The sequence below is a fragment of the Pseudoliparis swirei genome, chromosome 9 (genome assembly GCF_029220125.1).
Source record: "Pseudoliparis swirei isolate HS2019 ecotype Mariana Trench chromosome 9, NWPU_hadal_v1, whole genome shotgun sequence".
In the NCBI taxonomy this organism is placed as follows: Eukaryota; Metazoa; Chordata; class Actinopteri; order Perciformes; family Liparidae; genus Pseudoliparis; species Pseudoliparis swirei.
Window position 1 is genome coordinate 25,772,732 of NC_079396.1, and position 22,185 is coordinate 25,794,916.

General features: G+C 49.9%; 1 protein-coding gene and 1 pseudogene across 1 annotated transcript; one reads left to right on the top strand and one right to left on the bottom strand.

Moving 5' to 3' along the window:
- Positions 1 to 1,464: 1,464 nt before the first annotated feature.
- On the top strand, positions 1,465 to 16,456 carry LOC130198904 (potassium voltage-gated channel subfamily D member 3-like). The gene is made up of 10 exons (XM_056422007.1): positions 1,465 to 2,429; positions 3,316 to 3,369; positions 3,446 to 3,471; positions 8,544 to 8,583; positions 12,000 to 12,168; positions 12,742 to 12,843; positions 12,977 to 13,009; positions 13,203 to 13,292; positions 14,288 to 14,493; positions 15,245 to 16,456. The coding sequence occupies exons 1-10, from the start codon at positions 1,465 to 1,467 to the stop codon at positions 15,405 to 15,407; spliced, it is 1,848 nt and encodes a 615-aa protein (XP_056277982.1). The 3' UTR covers positions 15,408 to 16,456.
- A 453-nt stretch (positions 16,457 to 16,909) lies between these two features.
- On the bottom strand, positions 16,910 to 22,052 carry LOC130198985 (uncharacterized; annotated as a pseudogene).
- Between the last annotated feature and the right edge of the window lie 133 nt (positions 22,053 to 22,185).

The window sequence follows — 22,185 nt, forward strand, 5'->3', positions numbered from 1 at the left end:
AGGCTTCTTTTAGTTCTGCAAAGCACTGAATAATGTGAGGACATGGTCTGAGTCTGAGGCACAAGAAGAACTGAAGCCTTCCAACTGGAGGAGCCCCTCTAAATGAGTCGACAACCAGCTCACGCCACTGCGTGCTACAGATGTGACTTCCGAGGGTCAGACCACAGGCCAAGTGGGCGTAGTCATGGCGACGTCACCCGTTGCCCTGGATAACCCGTTCATCTCTGCTTTTTAGATTACAGGCGACAAGGTGATTGACAAGTCACAGTAGTCGCTCCTCCTCGGTCCAGATATGGTCACTTCCTGTTCTCTGGCTGCAAAAGACACAACATGGCGACGGGCGCCATCCAGAGTTCTGAGCAAGTGTACATTTTTTAAATATTTCCTGCAGAACGTGATTGGTCGATGCCTCTAAAAAATCCGGGAACGAATGACATTTTATAATATTCAGTGGTTTTTAAAAAAAGTATTCCTGACAGGAAAGACTGGCATAGTCTAGACCTATAGGGACACGGAGCGTTCTTTGGGTTTTTCCATGAATGCAGTTTGATCGGAGGGAGGGAGAGAGAGAGAGAGAGAGAGAGGGAGAGAGAGGGAGAGAGAGAGAGAGAGGGAGAGAGAGAAGGAGGAGAAAGCGGGAGATCTTCTCTTCTCACAACACTCTCTCTCCTCCTCTCACAACACTCTCCTCCAGGATGGGAACAGGACTAAAGCTGCTGCGTCTCCGCTGCTCAATAACTGAACTCAACACATAATGAAATGTATATTTTCATAATTCTTGCCGAGCCCTCCGGCTGGTTGAGCTGCTCCGGAGGACGCCGGCTGCTTCTGGAGCGCTTTGAACCGGTGAGTTCCAAAGATGCAGCAGTTTGTTGTTCCCTGTGTTGAGGTTACGATATGTATGTGTAAATATATATATATATAAACCATATCATCTAATTGTAGAACACATAAATACATGTTTAAAATTCGGATTTGTAGCAATGAATTTTAATCTAGATGACCAGATTCACCATCCCGTCCGGAAAAGCTTCTTACGAGACTCCTTGGGTGCAGGTCTCAGCCTGAAGGGGGACCACCTTGTGAATGAGCTGAAGGTCTCAGCCTGAAGGGGGACCACCTTGTGTGAATGAGCTGCAGGTCTCAGCCTGAAGGGGACCACCCAGATGAGCTGGTCTCAACAGCCTGAGGACCACTGCTGTGAATGAGCTGAAGGTCTCAGCCTAAAGGGGGACCACAGATGATAAGGTCTCAGCCTAAAGGGGGACCACCTTGTGAATGAGCTGCAGGTCTCAGCCTGAAGGGGGACCCCCATGCAGATGAGCGAGGTCTCCCAGCTGAAGGACCCCCATGAATGAGCTAAAGTCAAGCTGACTGTGAAAGTGCTGGACTCTCCCACCCCTGAGCCAGGCAGATTCAACAGGAGATGACGTGGCTTCCTTGCTTGGCCAGCCATCCAGGTGGATGCCCGTGGCCAACCTGCCCATGCCGGTGGCGCCCCCCCAGAAGACCAAGCGCCAGGACGAGATGATCATCCTCAACGTCAGCGGGCAACCCGGGACCCCTGAGAGGTGCAGCTGGACGCTACCGGACACCCCTGCTGCAGGGGCTGGAGAGTTCTTCTACAGGCCAAAGTATGCCGGCCGGAACCCGACCCTCTTCCGCCAGCGTGCTCGCTTCTACTATGAAGGCTGCGCTTCCCACCATTCACGATTTGTCTACACTCCTCTGACGAGCTGTATGTCGGCATACATCTGGGAGATCATCGGCGACTGCTGCTACGAGGAGTACAAGGACCGGAAGAGGGAGAACGCCGAGCGCCTGATGGACGACCAGGAGGACAACAAAGACGCCAAGCCGCCCAACATGACCTCTCGGGAAGCCATGTGGCGGGCCTTCGAGAACCCCCACACCTCCACCATGGCGCTGGTCTTCTACTACGTCACGGGCTTCTTCATCGCCGTGTCCGTCCTCACCAACGTGGTGGAGACGGTGCCCTGCGGCTCGGCGCTCAACCAGGAGGAGGTGCCGTGCGGCCAGCGCTACACCGTGGCGTTCTTCTGCATGGACACGGCCTGCGTGATGATCTTCACCGTGGAGTACCTGATGCGCCTGTTACTTGCGCCCGGCATTCCGCTTCCTCGGCTCGGTCATGAGCATCATCGGCGGTGGCCATCATGCATTCACCACATACGGCCTGGTGACCGACATGACGGCGTGGTGACCGTCACGCTGAGGGTCATCAGGGTCTTCAGGATCTTCAAGATCTCGCGGCACTTTCGGCGGTACCTCGCATCTGGGCTACCGCTGAAGGCGCCTGGAGCTGGGCTTCCTGTCTTCAGCCTCACCATGGCCATCATCATCTTACATACCGTCGTGTTCTACATGAGGGATCCAGCTCGCTTAAGTTCACTGTCGACCTCCTTCTGGTACGCCATAGGTCTCGCGAACTAGCTGGGTGAGCAGTCCCCACCTCTTTAATGATGACGTGTGTGTGTGTGTCGCGGTTGCCAACACGTTAAGTCATGCATCACGTTGAAACTGTTCCTCGCGTTTCTCTTACCCATGGTCTGGCAGTATTCTTATGGTAATGAGACGACCTTGAGAGAGAGAGAGGTTAAAAACTGTGATGAGCTGAAAGTGGGACTGCATTCTGTTCTAACGTAGAGCCTCTTCCTCTTCCTCCTGCTCTTCCTCCTCTTCCTAAAGTTTCTTTTGACATAATATAGAGCTTCTCATATGAAATACTCTGCATATATATTTTATACTTTTAATATATATATATGTACTTACTATTTCATCCTTCCCCAGCCCCCAGAGGCCGGGAGCTTAACTGGATATCTTCCGTCGCGCATCACATGAGCGAGTATTAATAACAACAAAGTCACCTGTGACCTCGGATGACCCCCCGCCGGGTCTAAGTTCCGGTGTCATCCCGAGATCCTAATGCTGATGCTAACGAGGTGACTACGTTAGCATCAGCTAAAGCTTTACTCGTACGGAAGTTTAACCGAAGCTCGTCGCGGGGAGTCTCGTGACCGACTGGTCGGAGTTACGATGTCTCGCCCTCCGGAGAATACGTGGCGTTTCTCCGGCGGACGGTAGTCGGGACACAAAGAGGCCTGCGGAGTCTATCTGGCTCTTCACCGAAGCGCTGACCGTGGCGTCAATCGGGTGAATCGAATGGTGTTGTCTATGACTGCAGATCACAGTCCATGAGCGCTCGCTCCCTGCCTGGTGTGTGCTAACGGCGTGTCCGCTGGGTGTGCTAGCAGGCGTGTCCGCTAGGTGTGCTAACGAGAGCGTGTCCGCTAGGTGTGCTAACGAGAGCGTGTCCGCTAGGTGTGCTAACGAGAGCGTGTCCGCTAGGTGTGCTAAGGAGAGCTTGTCCGTAGGTATTGCTAGCGGGCGTGTCCGCTGGGTGTGCTAGCGGCGTGTCCGCTAGGTGTGCTGCGGGCGTGTCCCAGCTGGGTGTGCTAGCGGCGTGTCCGCTGGGGTATTGCTAACGAGCGTGTCCGCTAGGTGTATAGCAGGCGGTAGCAGAGTGCTCTCACTGAGGTGAACTGCTGGGACATCGCTGCTCCCAGTCTCGTGAGGAGAGTGTCTTTACTTCCTCTCACGAAGACGGGCTGTTTTCTAAACTGTTTCCCACGTCAACAAGTGCTCAACAAAGTTACTGGTTGGACTTAATAGTCACATGCGTTCTCCTGAGAGCGAAATTGTCCTAAACTCTCGACGGACCGTCTCCGACCTGTTGCACAGGAACCGGGCCTCAGTAGCAGAGTTCTCCCGCTCCAGCGACTGCTAGCACTCGGCAAACACAGCTGCCATGCGTGTAAGGAGAGTTTCCTTACTCCCTCTCAACGACCGCTCTAGCAGTCAGCAGAGCGCCCCCGCTCCGACGGACTTAGATAGGCCACTCAGATTAGGGAAGCAGGGTACCCCCAGAGTCGTGGCTGTGTTTAGCGGCCCCTCTCCAGCCTGCGGAAGGCCATGACCTTTGCCCCTCTTGCCTTGGCCTCGAGCACCTGAGGGAGGGCCTCTCGGAAAACAGCCCAAGGCGACGGCATTATCGCGCCCGGCGCGGTGGACGCTGGGTGCCGGGTGGAACACCTGGGGGTGGGGTCGACCTCCCCCCGTCAGGCCAGCCGGATCCAACCCAACCGACCAGTTCCAAATGCTGGCTCCCGGGATCCGCGGGGGCTGCCCAAGGAGAGTTAAATCTGGCATGCTCTGACTGCAGAACTAGATCATAGGTCCTCTCTGACCCTCCTCTGCTGGGGAGGACTGGGCGTGTGATCCACCCGCCGCTGGTCCGTTCCCAAGGGAAGACATCATCTCAGTGGCAGCGTCCACCAGTCCTAATAAACTCACTGTGAAGCGGTGACCCCGGCTGACCCACCCGTACTTCCTGTCCTCAGAAGGCAGCACTTCCTGTCCTCGGAGGGCAGCACTTTCTGTCCTCAGAGGGCGGCACTTCCTGTCCCTGGACGGCATGACTTCCTGTCCTCGGAGGGCAGCACTTTCTGTCCTCGGAGGGCGGCACTTCCTGTCTTTGGAGGGTGGCACTTCCTGTCCTCGGAAGGCGGCACTTCCTGTCTTTGGAGGGCAGCACTTTCTGTCCTCAGAGGGCAGGACTTCCTGTCCTTGGAGAGCAGCACTTCCTGTCCCTCAGAGGAGCAGCACCCCACCAACTCCTCGGTAAAGCTTTTCTGTCCTCGGAATGACACACTTCCTGTCTTTGGAGGGTGGCACTTCCTTCCCTCGGAAAGCGGCACTTCCTGTTCTCTGAAGGCGGCACTTTCTGTCCTCCCGGAAACAACACTTCCCTGTCACTGGGAGCAGCACTTCCCTGTCACAGGTGTACCACTTTCTGTCCTCGGAGCGCCGTGGAGGCCGAGCTGCTTCCCGCTCGAGGCTCTGGGGCTCTGGGTCCCAGGTGGTGAGATGATTTGTTCTTTCTGATAACTCATAAAGAGAGCGGTCCATAAATCGTCTGTTCAGAGGCTTTCATGGCTCAGGTTTAAAAACACGGAAATGCTCCGTACACTATCTTTAAAATACAGATGTATCTATCTTTACATATTATTATAAATTATATGAAGTACATATATTATAAGTCTCGTTGTGATAATTATTAATGTAGCCAACAGTACTTAATGTTTGAGAAACAAATTAAACTGAATTGTCCTGCAGCTTTAATTCCCTTCAGGTGAGTGGGATGATATTATTATGATTAAACAAGATATAAATACTTACATATATATATATACTGTATATATGTATATATTTATATGTGTATATAAATACAAATATATATATATATTTATATATGTATATGTTATATGTCTCATGTAAATATATATATGTATACCGCTATCCATTCTAGAAATCATTCTAAATGATGGAAGCATGTTATTTCCATAAATAATACGTTGATTTCAATTTCATCTGATAGTTTTAGATGCATCGAGATAATTATTCTACCACAGACTACACACACACACACACACACAGACACACACACACACACAAACAGTGATTACCCAGGGTGACAGAAGCAATTGTTCTGCTACACTAAATCTGGGGGATTAATGTGTGTGTGTGTAATAATGTGTCTGTGTGTCTGTGCTCTGTAATAATGCGTGTGTGTGTGTCTGTGTGTGTGTATGTGTGTGTGGTGTCTTTTCTTCACAATCATTTTGGGTTTAGTGAGTGATTGAATGGTTTATCGATATAATCCTGATGTCATTGTGATATAATACATCTCTCTCTCTCTCTCTCTCTCTCTCTCTCTCTATGTCTCTCTCTCTCTCTCTCTATGTCTCTGTCTCTCTCTCTCTGTGTCTCTCTCTCTCTGTGTCTCTGTCTCTCTCTCTCTGGTTCTCTCTCTCTTTGTCTCGCTCTCCCTCGTTCTCTTTTCTGTAGCTCTCAGTTTAATATATATAATATCTATTTAATATCTCCTTATTCAATTCATTTTGTTTCATGGGTTTTTATCAACGGTTCTCTTAGATTGCTGTCGGGTTATTATGGGCTGTCGCTGTGGTTTGAACCCCATTGGCTTCTATCCCACATGCAGGCTATAAATAGACCCCCACCCCCCTCCCCCCCTCCCCCTCTATTCTCTCCCCCGAGGTGGGATCAGTTCTTTATTTCTGTTTTTTTCATCTTCATATTTCTAAACGTGTCATCTGCTGTTTGTTTTACCCACACACACACACACACACACACATACACAGACACACACACACCAACACAGACACACACACACAGACACACACAAACACAGACACACAGACACACACACAGACACACACACACACACCCCGACACACACACAGACACACACACTGGTGGTCAGAAACATGCGCTTCACGTCCTCCTTTGTGATTGGTTGCATTCTGCATGTGATGTCATGTTTATTGCTCAACATCTTTATCTGGCTTGTAAATGGTCTGGTAGTCATGACTACTGGCATGCACAGTTAGTGTGGTGGACGTGGTGTTGGGCTAACACGACGAGGAGGGAAGGAGTGATGAGGAGGGAAGGAGTGATGAGGAGGGAAGGCGTAATGAGGAGGAAAGCAGTGAATAGGCGGGAAGGAGTGACGAGGAGGGAAGGAGTGATGAGGAAGGACGAGGAGAAAAGGAGTGACTAGGCAGAAGGAGTGACTAGGCGGGTTGTTTCTACGCTGGTTTGATGATGCGTTGTATTCAGTCAAACCATCTCTAGAACTGGCTAGTTAGCTGGTTAGCTTCTCCATCTCTAGAACTGGCTAGTTAGCGGGCTAGTCTCTGGAGCCTTTGTCTGCACCCCTTCTGGTCAATTAGGGGGGAGTGAGGAAAGTAGCAGTTGGACGGGAGTGATGGAAAGTAGCTGTTAAAATAAAGCTGGTTCAAGCATTACGGATCCAGCATGCAGAGGGTTGGTGGCGCCGCGTGTCACAGCTACAGTCTCAGAGTAACACGAATGCAGAGCTACCAACTCTCACGGTTTCGCCATGTGACACACGCTTTTGCATGTTTTGACACGCTCTCACGCCACACAACCAATTTCTCACAGCAAAAGAAATTCTGATTTGGGCCGAAGCGCGTTGGTTCCTTTTCAAACTCCGCGACGATAGACGGCGCTAAGGAGCGCATCTATAAACCTATTCGCTGCAAAGACATATTTACCCCAAAGAGTCCCGAAGTTAGCAATAGAAGAAGATTTTCAAACAGACACAACGAGCAGAGACTACGGTGTGTTAATGACATGTGGTTCAATTAAGTTCTCACTCTCTTAAACTTTAAATCTTGAAATAATTTGTTGTGTTTGTGCGTGTGATTTTGTGTGGTGATGTAAACTCAGCTGTCATAACGAGCATCAGGAGAGCACCTTGTTAACCTCTTGGTATCCTGCATGCTCAACACATCAGAGCATTGTTTGTTAAGGCTGCCCACATAGCATGTATCACTTTATTTACAGGCCTAGGAAAAGGACCCTCTAAAAATGTTTCCAAACAGCACTTTGAACAAGTAAGATGTATTCTAAAGAATTTAACATAAAGACAGGACATTTGTGCAATAGAATTAGGCATGTTTTTGTAAATGAGAGTAGAGTTATTAAAAAACATTTTATTTCTTTAAGGTAGCAAAGATGCCTCGTAAAAGACCTTTGCCAGACCAGAATGCAGGGTACAACATGGGTACAACATGGGGACAACATGGGTACAACATGGGGACAACATGGGTACAACATGGGTACAATGCCAAATTAATTCAAATTTCCTGATATTTGAGCCACCAACATGTGTGGCTGCGTGCGCGGCAACATTGTGGTCACCCCCGACAAAATCTCACTCCAAGGTTTTTTGAAAAGTTGGCAGCTCTGCTCATGTAGTGTTCCTTTCTGAGTGGGTACGTGAGAAACAACAGCTGTTACTGAGCGATGCTCATAACTCTGAGCCCGAGGTGATGCTTCATCAACATATTTTCTTGTATTTAAAGAAGATTGAGTACATAAGTCACTTCAGCTCCCGTTGTTCACTGTTTACTTCTCTCCAGCCCGGAGACAGACAGCTTGAGTCAGTCGATGGCTTTTCATCTTTAATCAGCCTTTACTCGTGTTCCCTGGCAAACCGCATGTCTAATCCTTTGTCTGAAAATGAAACCATAGAAAGATGGAAAGGAGGGAGTGAGAGGGAGTGAGAGGGAGTGAGAGACGAATGTTAGGCCCAGTGCGGTGGGTAACAGATTGTTTGATATGGCTTGTTGTGATGGCTGCTGGCCGGCTACATCTCTCTCTCTCCCTCTATGGAATTCACGGCCCGAGGAATAATGAATATGACGAAATATCAACAATCGGTTGCTGCCGGTTGTTTGTCGGGAGAGTCCAGACGAGAGAGGCTCGCCTCCCTCTTTACAGACTGAAGGGGTGTCGGTAATTATCTATGACTGCAGAGCGTAAACACATAAACACAGAACAGACACACACCTACACACACACTCAGGTAGAGTTGAAACAAGCCCCTTCTCTAAAGCTCGTCTGTGGCCTCCGAGCTGCTGCTGTCCACTCTGCTAATGCACTCAGGACTCTAAAGTAAGTGAAGCATGGAGGACACACACACACACACACACACACACACACACACACACACACACACACACACTCAAGCCCATATGTTTGTTTGTGGCGTCTGCCTCTCTCTGCTTTAGTCTCTATGATAGACTGCAGATATACTTCATATTCTAAATAATAATCCATGTTTCGACGGATGATGTTATGGTTATGGTGTGTCTGATCTCCATAGTAAAACTTATGTTCATGTTAATGCCGTTCCAGTCCACATATTGAATTGGCGGCGCTGTGATTGGCTGAATAGTTCTCAGTGACATGAACTATGAATCATTTGGTAATTACCGGCTTCATGGCTGCGTTGTAAAGCCATCTATCACCATGACAACCACATGGAGCCATGTACCTGAGCTCTTAATTGGGTTTGTTTTGTCCCTACATTGTTAATTATTAAAAGGCCAAATCCACAGTTAGTAAGTAAGTAAGTAATTTATTTTCCATAAGTACATATATAACGTGTACATACTGACAAACATTAACAGAAAACATTTACGAATGAAGGACCGTCCAAAGACCGAGGTCTGTAGGCTCCTCTGAGATGAGGAGTTGGACGGCCCCTCCCCTAACCCTTCATATATTATGGTCTGTACGTGGCTGGAGCTTTATGTCAGTCATTATATTGAATATGATATGACATCCATGCATCCGCCTCGCTGCTTAACGGTTACAATCTGTTACCATAGTACAGAGCAGGAGAGTATTTTTATAATTAGAATGGTCAGCTGTTAACCTGACTTTTGTGTTTTTCCTTTTTAATAAACAAACAATAACCTTACTATCAAATTGATTCGTTTCAGTTTATTTTTTAAAGCCCATAATCAAATATCCCAAAATCCCCTCAAGGGCTTTACAATCTGTACACATAGACATCCTGACCTTTGACCTCAAAGTAAGAACCTTCAGGAGAGCAACAGAGGATCCCTGTCCAGGATGTACAGAACATTAGATGTCATGTGACCAGATGAACACTAGATGTCATGTGACCAGATGAACAACAGATGTCATGTGACCAGATGAACAATAGATGTCATGTGACCAGATGAACAATAGATGTCATGTGACCAGATGAACAATAGATGTCATGTGACCAGATGAACACTATATGTCATGTGACCAGATGAACAACAGATGTCATGTGAGCAGATGAACAATAGATGTCATGTGACCAGATGAACAATAGATGTCATGTGAGCAGATGAACAATAGATGTCATGTGAGCAGATGAACAATAGATGTCATGTGAGCAGATAGACACATGACATGAGGGACCCTATAGCGAGAGGAAGAAGAGGGGACCCAGGACGGAGCCTTGAGGGACCCCATAGTGAGGGGAAGAAGAGGGGACCCAGGATGGAGCCGTGACCCCATAGTGAGGGGAAGAGGAGGGGACCCAGGACAGAGCCTTGAGGGACCCCATAGTGAGGGGAAGAGGAGGGGACCCAGGACGGAGCCTTGAGGGACCCCATAGTGAGGGGAAGAGGAGGGGACCCAGGACGGAGCCTTGAGGGACCCCATAGTGACGGGAAGAAGAGGGGACCCAGGATGGAGCCGTGACCCCATAGTGAGAGGAAGAGGAGGGGACCTCTCCAGATCCTCTCCAAGCCCCTAGAGATGCTGCTATAGGCTAATAGGCTGCTGGGGGAGCGGCCCCATCATGGACAACATTAACAGGAGTGATCATAAGCCTTTCTTTCCTTGGGGCCACAGACCTCTGCAAAAACTCGACTACTGAACCTCGCCAATGTCTCCACGGAGACGTCACCAGTGAAAAACTCAATTTTCTGAACGTGGAAGCTCTAAAATAGTCAAAGTGAACCTCAAGGTCCCTGAGGTTCACCGGTATGTGAGACCCAGCATGCATCTCTTCCTCATGGAGCTCCTTCACAGACGCAGACAGGAGCGATGGCTATCTGCGTCGTCTCGTGGCTGGAGGTGTATTATAAGTGTGTGTGTGTGTGTGTGTGTGTGTCAGTTCTTGGTCTTGTATATTCTTTCCCCTGCAGTGCTGGCATGTTTTGACAGATAGATGGACGCAGCATACACAGCTCAGTGGAAGGAATGTTAGTGTGTGTGTGTGTGTGTGTGTGTGTGTGTGTGTGTGTGTGTGTGTGTGTGTGTGTGTGTGTGTGTGTGTGTGTGTGTGTGTGTGTGTGTGTGTGTGTGTGTGTGTGTGTGTGTATGTGTGTGTGTGTGTGTCTCTGATTTTCTCTGTAAAACAAGGTTCCACTCTCTCTGGAAACAGAACCATCAGGACTAGAAGCAGAGAACTGGAACACATCTTTAGAATAACACAAAATTACATGAATCATACCAAAATTTGAATTTCTGTGATATATTTTTCCGTTCAGTCAAAGTTTCTCCTCTCGTTGTCACATGACTGTTGGTCATGAATCAATCATGACGTCATAGCTTCACTGAGGAGCTCCGCATTTAATGTTTTTTAGCGAATCATAAGGGGCAATATTATAAATGAGACATGTAGAATATAATTGTTTTGAGGAAAAGCTTCATGTCTTCATTTTCTTCTCTTTCCCGGTGAAAGGTGTTTTTTGTGGGTTGTTCCTGATCCGATTTGAGGTCAAAGGTCAGGGATTTCTATGTGAGCAGATTGTAAAGCCCTCTGAGGGGAGTTTGTGATTTGTGATTTTGGGCTCTACAAAAAACTGAATTGGCCTCAATAACCACCAACTTTAGTCGAGGAGTTCCACAAGGTTCTGTGCTTGGACCACTTTTATTTACCTTATACATGCTTCTTTTGGGCAATATCATCAGGAAACACTGCATAAACTTTCATTGTTATGCAGATGATACTCAATTATATCTATGGATCAAACCAGAGGAGACCAACCAGCTCAGTAGTTATTTTACCCAGAACACCTCAGGGATGAATGATCTCTGAGGGAGCAGGGTCTCAGGGGGTGGGGGGGGGGGGCATGGGCATCGGGTCCATATTATCTGATTTAGTTAAGGCGTAATAAAACACATCCGATCCCTCTTCATATTCACTTTGACGCTATCTGGCTCCTCGTTGGTTATCTCGTGCTCCTCTTCCTCATCTTCCTCCTCCTCTTCCTCCTCTTCCTCCTCCTCTCTTGCTTTCCTTGATGAAGAGTCGGATATGGTCTGAGTGGTTGAGGGTTTAAGTCCTCCAGAGACTTTCACTTTGCTCCACCCAGAGAGGCTCATCGGCCGCGACAGGTTGCCAATAACAATGGAAGCCTGCTACGACTTGTGGTGTTTTTTGCATCGTCATTTCTGGCCGATGTTCACACCTGTATTTGTCATTTCTGGGTCTCTCCGAGCGCTGCAAGTGTGATTCATGTTAAAAGCACAATTAGACGTGAAGGCCTCCTCTTCCTCCCTCTTCCTCCCTCCCACAGGTACGGAGACATGGTCCCGAAGACCATCGCTGGAAAGATCTTTGGCTCCATCTGCTCCCTGAGCGGCGTGCTGGTGATCGCGCTGCCGGTGCCCGTCATCGTGTCCAACTTCAGCCGCATCTACCACCAGAACCAGAGGACGGACAAGCGGCGAGCGCAGAAATTACAGGTGAGTGCACGAGGGTCCGACCTCCAGAACTCCAGACCATCACAGACCTGCTCCATGAGCAGCAGGTACCAGCTAGCTAGAGTTGGGCTCACCTCCCCGCACAGCACTGGCTCTGGAACCAAGCTAATGGAGAAGGTTGGACTCTGTTCTGTTCTGAAAGTGGACCAGTGTGAGAGGTGCGGGGCGGGAGTGGGGATCCTCACGAGACCCCGGCTGAGCGCTGCTGGGTTGGAGTTTCCCCAGAGAACCAGAGGGTCGCCTCCCTGGGCCTACGGGGAGGAAGGCTCTGACAAGGTGGCTCCTAAGTGGACCTGGTACCATTACATCGGAAGGTCATCGGTGCCTGTCATGGCGGCAACCTGAGAACACGGCGGTGAGGGAAGCCGTCAAGCTGCTTCAGGAGGCCTTTCGGGTCTCCTGAAGCAGCTGCGGTGGTCGCGGATGCTAAAACTCGAGCATGGGAGGAGTTCTGGAGGCCATGGAGAAGGAGTTTGGGTCGGCCTCAAATAATCCACCAATAATCATCAAGGTGTGTCAGGTGGTGCATTCACTGACTCTTTGGTCTCGTTGCAGAAAGCTCGCCTGGCCAAGATACGAATATCCAAGCAAGGAAGCTCCAATGCCTTCCTGGACAGCAAGAAGAACGGCCTGTTCAATGAAGCCCTGGAGTTCACGGTAAGCCCCGCCCCCCTGATCAGCTTCTCCTTTTCTGACAAAAGAAGAGTTAAAGTGCAACATCTTAACTAGTAGTGACATATATATAGAGTAAAACTCTACCCGTCTCTTCTGTCTCCCTCTGCAATCGAAGCAACTTCCGTACAAGACGAACCTCTCAGATCAGGTCCGGACCGACTGGTCTAAGTCCTTCAAGGTACCCCTGAGAGACCAGCAGCGTAACTCTGTGTGTGTGTGTGTGTGTGTGTGTGTGTGTGTGTGTGTGTGTGTGTGTGTGTGTGTGTGTGTGTGTGTGTGTGTGTGTGTGTGTGTGTGTGTGTGTGTGTGTGTGTGTGTGTGTGTGTGTGTGTGTGTGACAGAGCCCTGAGGAGGAGCAACAGTTACGTAAGCCCACGTCTCTCCTGGAGAACCAGCACCACCACCTGCTTCACTGTCTGGAGAAGACCACCGTGAGTCTGGCTCTGAAGCAGCTTGTTGCTCTGTCACGTGTTCTCTTGAGTTCCCTCACGTTCTGGGTCAGGTTTAGGACTAGGGTAAGGACTCGGATTAGGACTAGGGTTAGGTTTAGGACTAGGGTTAGGACTAGGGTTAGGACTCGGATTAGGACTAGGGTTAGGATTAGGCCTAGGGTTAGGTTTAGGACTAGGGTTAGGACTAGGGTTAGATTTAGGACTAGGGTTAGGACTCAGATCAGGACTAGGGTTAGGTTTAGGACTAGGGTTAGGACTAGGGTAAGGACTCGGATTAGGACTAGTGTTAGGTTTAGGACTAGGATTAGGACTAGGGTTAGGACTCGGATTAGGACTAGGGTTAGGACTAGGGTTAGGACTCGGATTAGGACTAGGGTTAGGTTTAGGACTAGGGTTAGGACTAGGGTAAGGACTCAGATTAGGACTAGGGTTAGGTTTAGGACTAGGGTTAGGACTCAGATTAGGCCTAGGTTTAGGACTAGGGTTAGGACTAGGGTTAGATTTAGGACTAGGGTTAGGACTAGGGTTAGGACTCAGATCAGGACTAGGGTTAGGTTTAGGACTAGGGTTAGGACTAGGGTAAGGACTCGGATTAGGACTAGGGTTAGGTTTAGGACTAGGGTTAGGACTAGGGTTAGATTTAGGACTAGGGTTAGGACTAGGATTAGCATTAGGACTAGGGTAAGGACTAAAGTTAGGTGAGGGTGGGGTTAGGGTTAGAGGGTTAGGGCTAGTCAGGACTAGGAGAGAACCAGAAGTATTTGTTTGTATGATAGCCTCTCCTTCACAGCCTGTTGTCACATGACTGTTGTCACATGGCTGTTGTCACATGATACCACAAGAAACCATCAATCAGAAGAAAACAAAGACGCTCGCTGTATGTGTGGAATCTTCTTAATGATGCTTGTCTCTCTCTCTCTGTCTCTCTTTCTCTCTGTCTCTCTCTCTCTCTCTCTCTCTCTGTCTCGTTCTAGAACCACGAGTTTGTAGACGCGCAGTATTACCAGCAGAGCTACCTGGAGGCGGGGCTGCAGACCTGCCCGTCTCGAAGCCCCTCCCTCTCCAGCGCCACGGGCACGTGCTGCACCCGCCGCAGTAAGAACCGCCACGCCCCTTTACAGAACGCCAGCGGGCCCCAACGGGGGCTCAGCACCATCCACATCCCGCCCCTCAGCAACAGGTACACCGCCACTTCACGGTGTGTTCCCCCAACCGGCCTCATGCCCATCGTGACGCTTTCACCTGATCCACTTCCTGTCCGGGCAAAACAAGAGTTCAATTAAGAGCAACATCTTAACGATAATGCATCATTTATGAGGCTTTTAGAAGTGTTGTGTTGATGGATGCAACGTGTTGAGAGAGACCTCCAGGGCGGCAGGCCTGGTTTAAACATTACAGCTGACGCCAGATGACGACCCAGAGACCTGCTGTCATACATGTCACACATCAAAGGTTCTGGAAGTGGAATAATGTCTCGTAAACATCAACAAGACTTTGTGAGCTGTCCATCAAGTGGCTGCTCTGTACTCGGTTATTACAAAGACATCACAGGAAAGATCAAATGTCTTCAGTCTCCTCCCCAGGACATGTGACATGTTCACTTATGGATACACATTATATGAGAGAAGTATGTGCACCAGGGCTAAGAAAGAGAGAAGTATGCACACCAGGGTTAAGAAAAGAGAGAAGTATACAGACCAGAGTTAAGAAAAGAGAGAAGTATGCGCACCAAGTTTAAAAATATTGCGCATTAAAAAGAGAAATATTGATGCCAGAGGTCACCGTGAGGTCACGTTGAGGTCACCTTGAGGCCAGGTCTCCTCTTGGGGAGCAACACGAGGGAGAAGGTCTCTCCTCTCCTCGTTAGAACTGGTGATTTCCTTGAAGCCGTCTCTGCGGACCAGATGATGAGATCGAGTCTCTCCCTGCAGCCGCTCCAGTCTCAACGAGTCGGCCTCCCTGAACTGCCGGAGCAGCCACATCACCACGGCCGTCATCAGCATCCCCGCGCCGCCGGTGACCACCCCCGAGGGCGACGCCCACATGCCCGCAGGCCCCGCCCACCAGAACGCTGTGAAGGTGTCCGCACTATGAGGGACCGTTCAGAGACACTCATGGAGACAGACCGGCTGCGGTGGAGCCCGCCCTCTGCTGGTCATGTACTGTAACGACATGGACTCCCTTTACACACAGAAGGCTTTTAGATAGTGTGTGTGTTGTGTGTGTGTGTGTGTGTGTGTGTGTGTGAATATTGTTAATAGAATATTTTGTAAGATTGGCCCATCGTTTGGCAGAACCAGTGAAGTTGTCTTCTCGTTTTCTCTCCCTCTCTATGTCTCTTTTTCTCTCTCCCTCTCTATGTCTCTCTCCCTCTCTCTATATGTCCCTCTCTCTCTCTCTCTTTCCTCATTGTTGAGTGTGTACTTCTATGTGTTGTGGAAACTTGATGTTTGTACTTTTCGTCCTGTGTGTTTCATCTTCTGGACTCCAGGGAAAGTGTGTGTGACCTTTGTGACCTTTGTGACCTTTCTTTTAGCTGACGCGTCCCTTTTAAAGTGTGGTTCCTCATCTTGAACTTCACCGTTTGTCCTGCGGAGATGAAGATGAAGATGACGAGCACACGTATAGATCAACGAGCAATACTGTAACGGGGCATCGTGTCATGTAGCAGATTAATGTTCCTAACTAATTACCTAAGTATGAAGAGCTGTTTCCATGGAGACGGCGACCAGCCATTGGTGTGATGTCATCACAAGACTCCTCTGGGGCGGCTTGGGTTCCCTCTGACCCCCCAAGAAAACCACCTACTGGTCCTATGGTTACACTAGTTCTACTGGTTCTACTAGTTCTACTGGTCCTACTGATTTTATTGGTTCTATTGGTTCCACTGGTTCTACTGGTCCTACTTGTTGCACTCGTTCTACTGATTCTATTGGTTCCACTGGTTCGACTGGTTCCACTGGTTCTACTGATTATATTGGTTCCACTCATTCTTCTGGTTCTATTGGTTCCACTGGTTCTACTGGTTCTATTGGTTCCACTGGTTCTACTGGTTCTATTGGTTCCACTGATTCTATTGGTTCTACTGGCTCTATTGGTTCTACTGATTCTATTATTTCCACTGGTTCTACTGGTTCCACTGGTTCTACTGGTGCTTCAGTACTGTGGTACTTAGGCCAACTGTATAATAATATTTAAATAATTGAAGCAGTCATGACTTTATGTTCTCCTGGTTTCGGTCTCCAGGTCGTATTGTGTCCGCTGCTCAGTTTGGATTATTATTATTATTATTATTATTGTTATTGTTATTAATATTATGTGCACCGTTCAGTGTCAAAGCATTTTTGTATGATTATATTATTATTGTATTTTTGTGTGTGTGTGTGTGTGTGTAATGTTATGTGTTCTCCTGTTTGCTCATGGGCTCGGTCAGTCGCCCTCCTGTGCGTATATTCCAGGTTATTATTATATGGATATTATTTATGACTCGTTGTCCCTGACTATAAAAAAACCTCTATATCTGCCACAAAGACAGCGTGTGATCTCCTTCTTCCTCTTCCTCGTCTTCACAGCTGGTTTGAAGATGCAACACACAAGAGGAGCAAAGACTTTATTTAAAACTCCTGGAACAGAGTCTGGACCAGAAGGAAGCAGGAGACCAGTCCATGAGGGAGTGGCCAGTAGAGGGAGGAGGGACCTTCAGACCCTCAGACCCTCAGACCCTCAGACCTTCAGACCCTCAGACCCTCAGACCCTCAGACCCTCAGACCTTCAGACCCTCAGACCCTCAGACCCTCCCTTTCAGGGGACACCTCGGGACGGAGGAGAGGATCTTGCCGAGTTCGGAGCGGAACTGTCTGGTGACCAGAGTGTAGATGATCGGGTCGACGGCGGCCGGCACGCAGGTCAGAACCACGGCCGACGTCTCCAGGTGGAGCAGCAGCTGCAGGGGGAGACACAAGAGACAGAGACACAAGAGACAGGGAGACAAGAGACAGAGACACAAGAGACGGAGACACAAGAGACAGAGACACAAGAGACGGGGACGCAAGATACAGAGACACAAGAGACGGGGAGACAAGAGATGGGGACACAAGAGACAGAGACACAAGAGACAGAGACACAAGAGACAGAGACACAAGAGACAGAGACACAAGAGACAGAGACACAAGAGACAGAGACACAAGAGACAGAGACACAAGAGACGGAGACACAAGAGACGGAGACACAAGAGACGGAGACACAAGAGACAGAGACACAAGAGACGGAGACACAAGAGACGGAGACACAAGAGACGGAGACACAAGAGACGGAGACACAAGAGACACAAGAGACGGAGACACAAGAGACGGAGACACAAGAGACAGAGACACAAGAGACAGAGACACAAGAGACAGAGACACAAGAGACAGAGACACAAGAGACGGAGACACAAGAGACGGAGACACAAGAGACAGAGACACAAGAGACAGAGACACAAGAGACAGAGACAAGAGACACAAGAGACGGAGACACAAGAGACAGAGACAAGAGACAGAGACACAAGAGACGGAGACACAAGAGACGGAGACACAAGAGACAGAGACACAAGAGACAGAGACACAAGAGACAGAGACACAAGAGACGGGGAGACAAGAGATGGGGACACAAGAGACGGGGAGACAAGAGATGGGGACACAAGAGACAGAGACACAAGAGACGGAGACACAAGAGACGGAGACACAAGAGACAGAGACACAAGAGACAGAGACACAAGAGACAGAGACACAAGAGACAGAGACACAAGAGACAGAGACACAAGAGACGGAGACACAAGAGACAGAGACACAAGAGACAGAGACACAAGAGACAGAGACACAAGAGACAGAGACACAAGAGACGGAGACACAAGAGACAGAGACACAAGAGACAGAGACACAAGAGACGGAGACACAAGAGACAGAGACACAAGAGACAGAGACACAAGAGACAGAGACACAAGAGACGGAGACACAAGAGACGGAGACACAAGAGACAGAGACACAAGAGACAGAGACACAAGAGACAGAGACACAAGAGACGGAGACACAAGAGACACAAGAGACAGAGACACAAGAGACAGAGACACAAGAGACGGAGACACAAGAGACGGAGACACAAGAGACGGAGACACAAGAGACGGAGACACAAGAGACGGAGACACAAGAGACACAAGAGACGGAGACACAAGAGACGGAGACACAAGAGACGGAGACACAAGAGACAGAGACACAAGAGACAGAGACACAAGAGACAGAGACACAAGAGACGGAGACACAAGAGACAGAGACACAAGAGACGGAGACACAAGAGACGGGGACACAAGAGACGGAGACACAAGAGACGGAGACACAAGAGACAGAGACACAAGAGACACAAGAGACAGAGACACAAGAGACGGAGACACAAGAGACAGAGACACAAGAGACAGGGAGACACAAGAGATGGAGACACAAGAGAGACAAAGAGAGAGACACAAGAGACGACACAAGAGACAGAGACACAAGAGACAGAGACACAAGAGACGGAGACACAAGAGACGGGGAGACAAGAGACGGAGACACAAGAGACGGAGACACAAGAGACGGAGACACAAGAGACAGAGACACAAGAGACGGAGACACAAGAGACAGAGACACAAGAGACGGGGACACAAGAGACAGAGACACAAGAGACAGAGACACGAGACAGAGACACAAGAGACAGAGACCCAAGAGACAGAGACACAAGAGACAGAGAGACAAGAGAGACAGAGACACAAGAGACAGAGACACAAGAGACAGAGACACAAGAGACAGAGACACAAGAGACAGAGACACAAGAGACAGAGACACAAGAGACGGAGACACAAGAGACGGAGACACAAGAGACAGGGAGACAAGAGACAGAGACACAAGAGACAGAGACACAAGAGATGGAGACACAAGAGACAGAGACCCAAGAGACAGAGACACAAGAGACGGAGACACAAGAGACGGAGACACAAGAGACGGAGACACAAGAGACGGAGACACAAGAGACAGAGACACAAGAGACAGAGACACAAGAGACAGAGACACAAGAGACAGAGACACAAGAGACGGAGACACAAGAGACGGAGACACAAGAGACAGGGAGACAAGAGACGGAGACACAAGAGACGGAGACGCAAGAGACAGAGACGCAAGAGACGGGGACGCAAGAGACAGAGACACAAGAGACGGGGACGCAAGAGACGGGGACACAAGAGACGGGGAGACAAGAGATGGGGACACAAGAGACGGAGACACAAGAGACGGAGACACAAGAGACGGAGACACAAGAGACGGAGACACAAGAGACAGAGACACAAGAGACAGAGACACAAGAGACAGACACAAGAGACAGAGACACAAGAGACAGAGACACAAGAGACGGAGACACAAGAGACGGAGACACAAGAGACGGAGACACAAGAGACAGGGAGACAAGAGACAGAGACACAAGAGACGGAGACACAAGAGACGGAGACAGACACAAGAGACGGAGACACAAGAGACGGAGACACAAGAGACAGAGACACAAGAGACAGAGACACAAGAGACGGAGACACAAGAGACGGAGACACAAGAGACGGAGACACAAGAGACGGAGACACAAGAGACGGAGACACAAGAGACGGGGAGACAAGAGACGGAGACACAAGAGACGGAGACACAAGAGACAGAGACACAAGAGACAGAGACACAAGAGACAGAGACACAGACACAAGAGACGGGGACACAAGAGACAGAGACACAAGAGACAGAGACACAAGAGACGGAGACACAAGAGACGGAGACACAAGAGACGGAGACACAAGAGACGGAGACACAAGAGACGGAGACACAAGAGACGGAGACACAAGAGACGGAGACACAAGAGACGGAGACACAAGAGACGGAGACACAAGAGACAGAGACACAAGAGACGGAGACACAAGAGACAGAGACACAAGAGACACAAGAGACGGAGACACAAGAGACGGAGACACAAGAGACGGAGACACAAGAGACGGAGACACAAGAGACGGAGACACAAGAGACGGAGACACAAGACGGAGACACAAGAGACGGAGACACAAGAGACGGAGACACAAGAGACAGAGACACAAGAGACGGAGACACAAGAGACGGAGACACAAGAGACAGAGACACAAGAGACGGAGACACAAGAGACAGAGACACAAGAGACGGAGACACAAGAGACGGAGACACAAGAGACGGAGACACAAGAGACGGAGACACAAGAGACGGAGACACAAGAGACAGAGACACAAGAGACAGAGACACAAGAGACAGAGACACAAGAGACAGAGACACAAGAGACACAAGAGACGGAGACACAAGAGACGGAGACACAAGAGACGGAGACACAAGAGACGGAGACACAAGAGACGGAGACACAAGAGACGGAGACACAAGAGACAGAGACACAAGAGATGGAGACACAGGAGACAGAGACACAAGAGACAGAGACACAAGAGACGGAGACACAAGAGACGGAGACACAAGAGACGGAGACACAAGAGACGGAGTTCATCTGGGTGATCTGTTCATTGTTTAATCTAAAATACCAGATGCAGACTTGATATCTTTAAAGTTCTTAGAACTGTTTGTCATTCATCAGATTCTGCACAACGCGCCGTGTTTCAGGAGTTAAGAGAAACAAGCATCCGTTGAAATTATTGCATTCATTGCATTTAATGCATTTATTAAGTGTATTGCATTCATTTAAATGCATTGCATTGATTGCATTCATTGCATGTATTGCAAACATTGCATTGATTAAATGTATTGCATTAATTTAAATGCATTGCCTTCATTGCCTCACGACACTCACTGTGTTCGGTTCCCTCCACGAGACGACGTGCACCAGCAGAACCGCCACCAGGGGAACCCAGAAGAGCGTGAAGGCGATGATGATGTAACCGAAGCGCAGCGCCAGCCGGCCCTCCACCTGCTTCTTGCCCCGCGCCCTGGCGCCGGGCGTCAGGAGACACACCGCCCCCACCATCTCCGGTCCGCTCCGCGGGGGGGCGGCACCGGCGGGCCAGAGGAGCCCGGCGGAGCGGTCCGCCGGTCGGAGGCGGGGACGCTCAGCCACCCGCAGACGTTCTCCGACACCGTGGGCCTCAGCTGGACCCCCCGACTGAACACTTTCTTCCGGTGCCGCCTCACGACTCTGAAGATCCGCACGTAGTGGACCACGATGACCGCCAGAGAGAGCCCCCACAGCGGGACCAGCACGCAGGGCCCGAACGGGTCGGAGTACGGGAGGCGCGCCCCCAGGTGCGGACGGCACAGCGTGTAGAAGAGCGCCTTCTCGGAGAGCGCCAGGGACGCCAGAGCCAGGACGGCGCCGCACGCCCAGATGGACAGGATCCAGAGCCGGACCCGGGTCCTCCTCCTCTCGGCCTGGAAGGGGAACGCGACGGCCTGGAAGCGCTCCACGCTGATGCTGACCAGCAGCGAGCCGAGCAGCAGCGGCGTGTCCACGGCGCACTTCAGGAGGTCGCCGGCGGCGAGGCTGACCAGCAGCGCGTTGGTGAAGGTCTGCAGGCTCTTGGTCCTGAAGACCACCCAGCAGACCCACAGGTTCCCGGGAGACCCCAACACCAAGGTCACGGTCAACACCGCGCAGTTGAATACCAAGAAGCAGGAGGCCGCGCCGCTCTGGGGGGGCGCGCCGCTCTGGTTCCGGTCCATGCTGTGAAGGTCTTCGCTCGCGGCTGCAGACGCTCCCGTGTTCCGTGTGTTGTGTTCAAGGGCGCTCAGCCCTGATTGGCTGACCGTGATTAGCCTGTAATCATGTGACCTTCCTGCTGAGGAGCGTCTTCACCTCCTCTTGAAGCAGC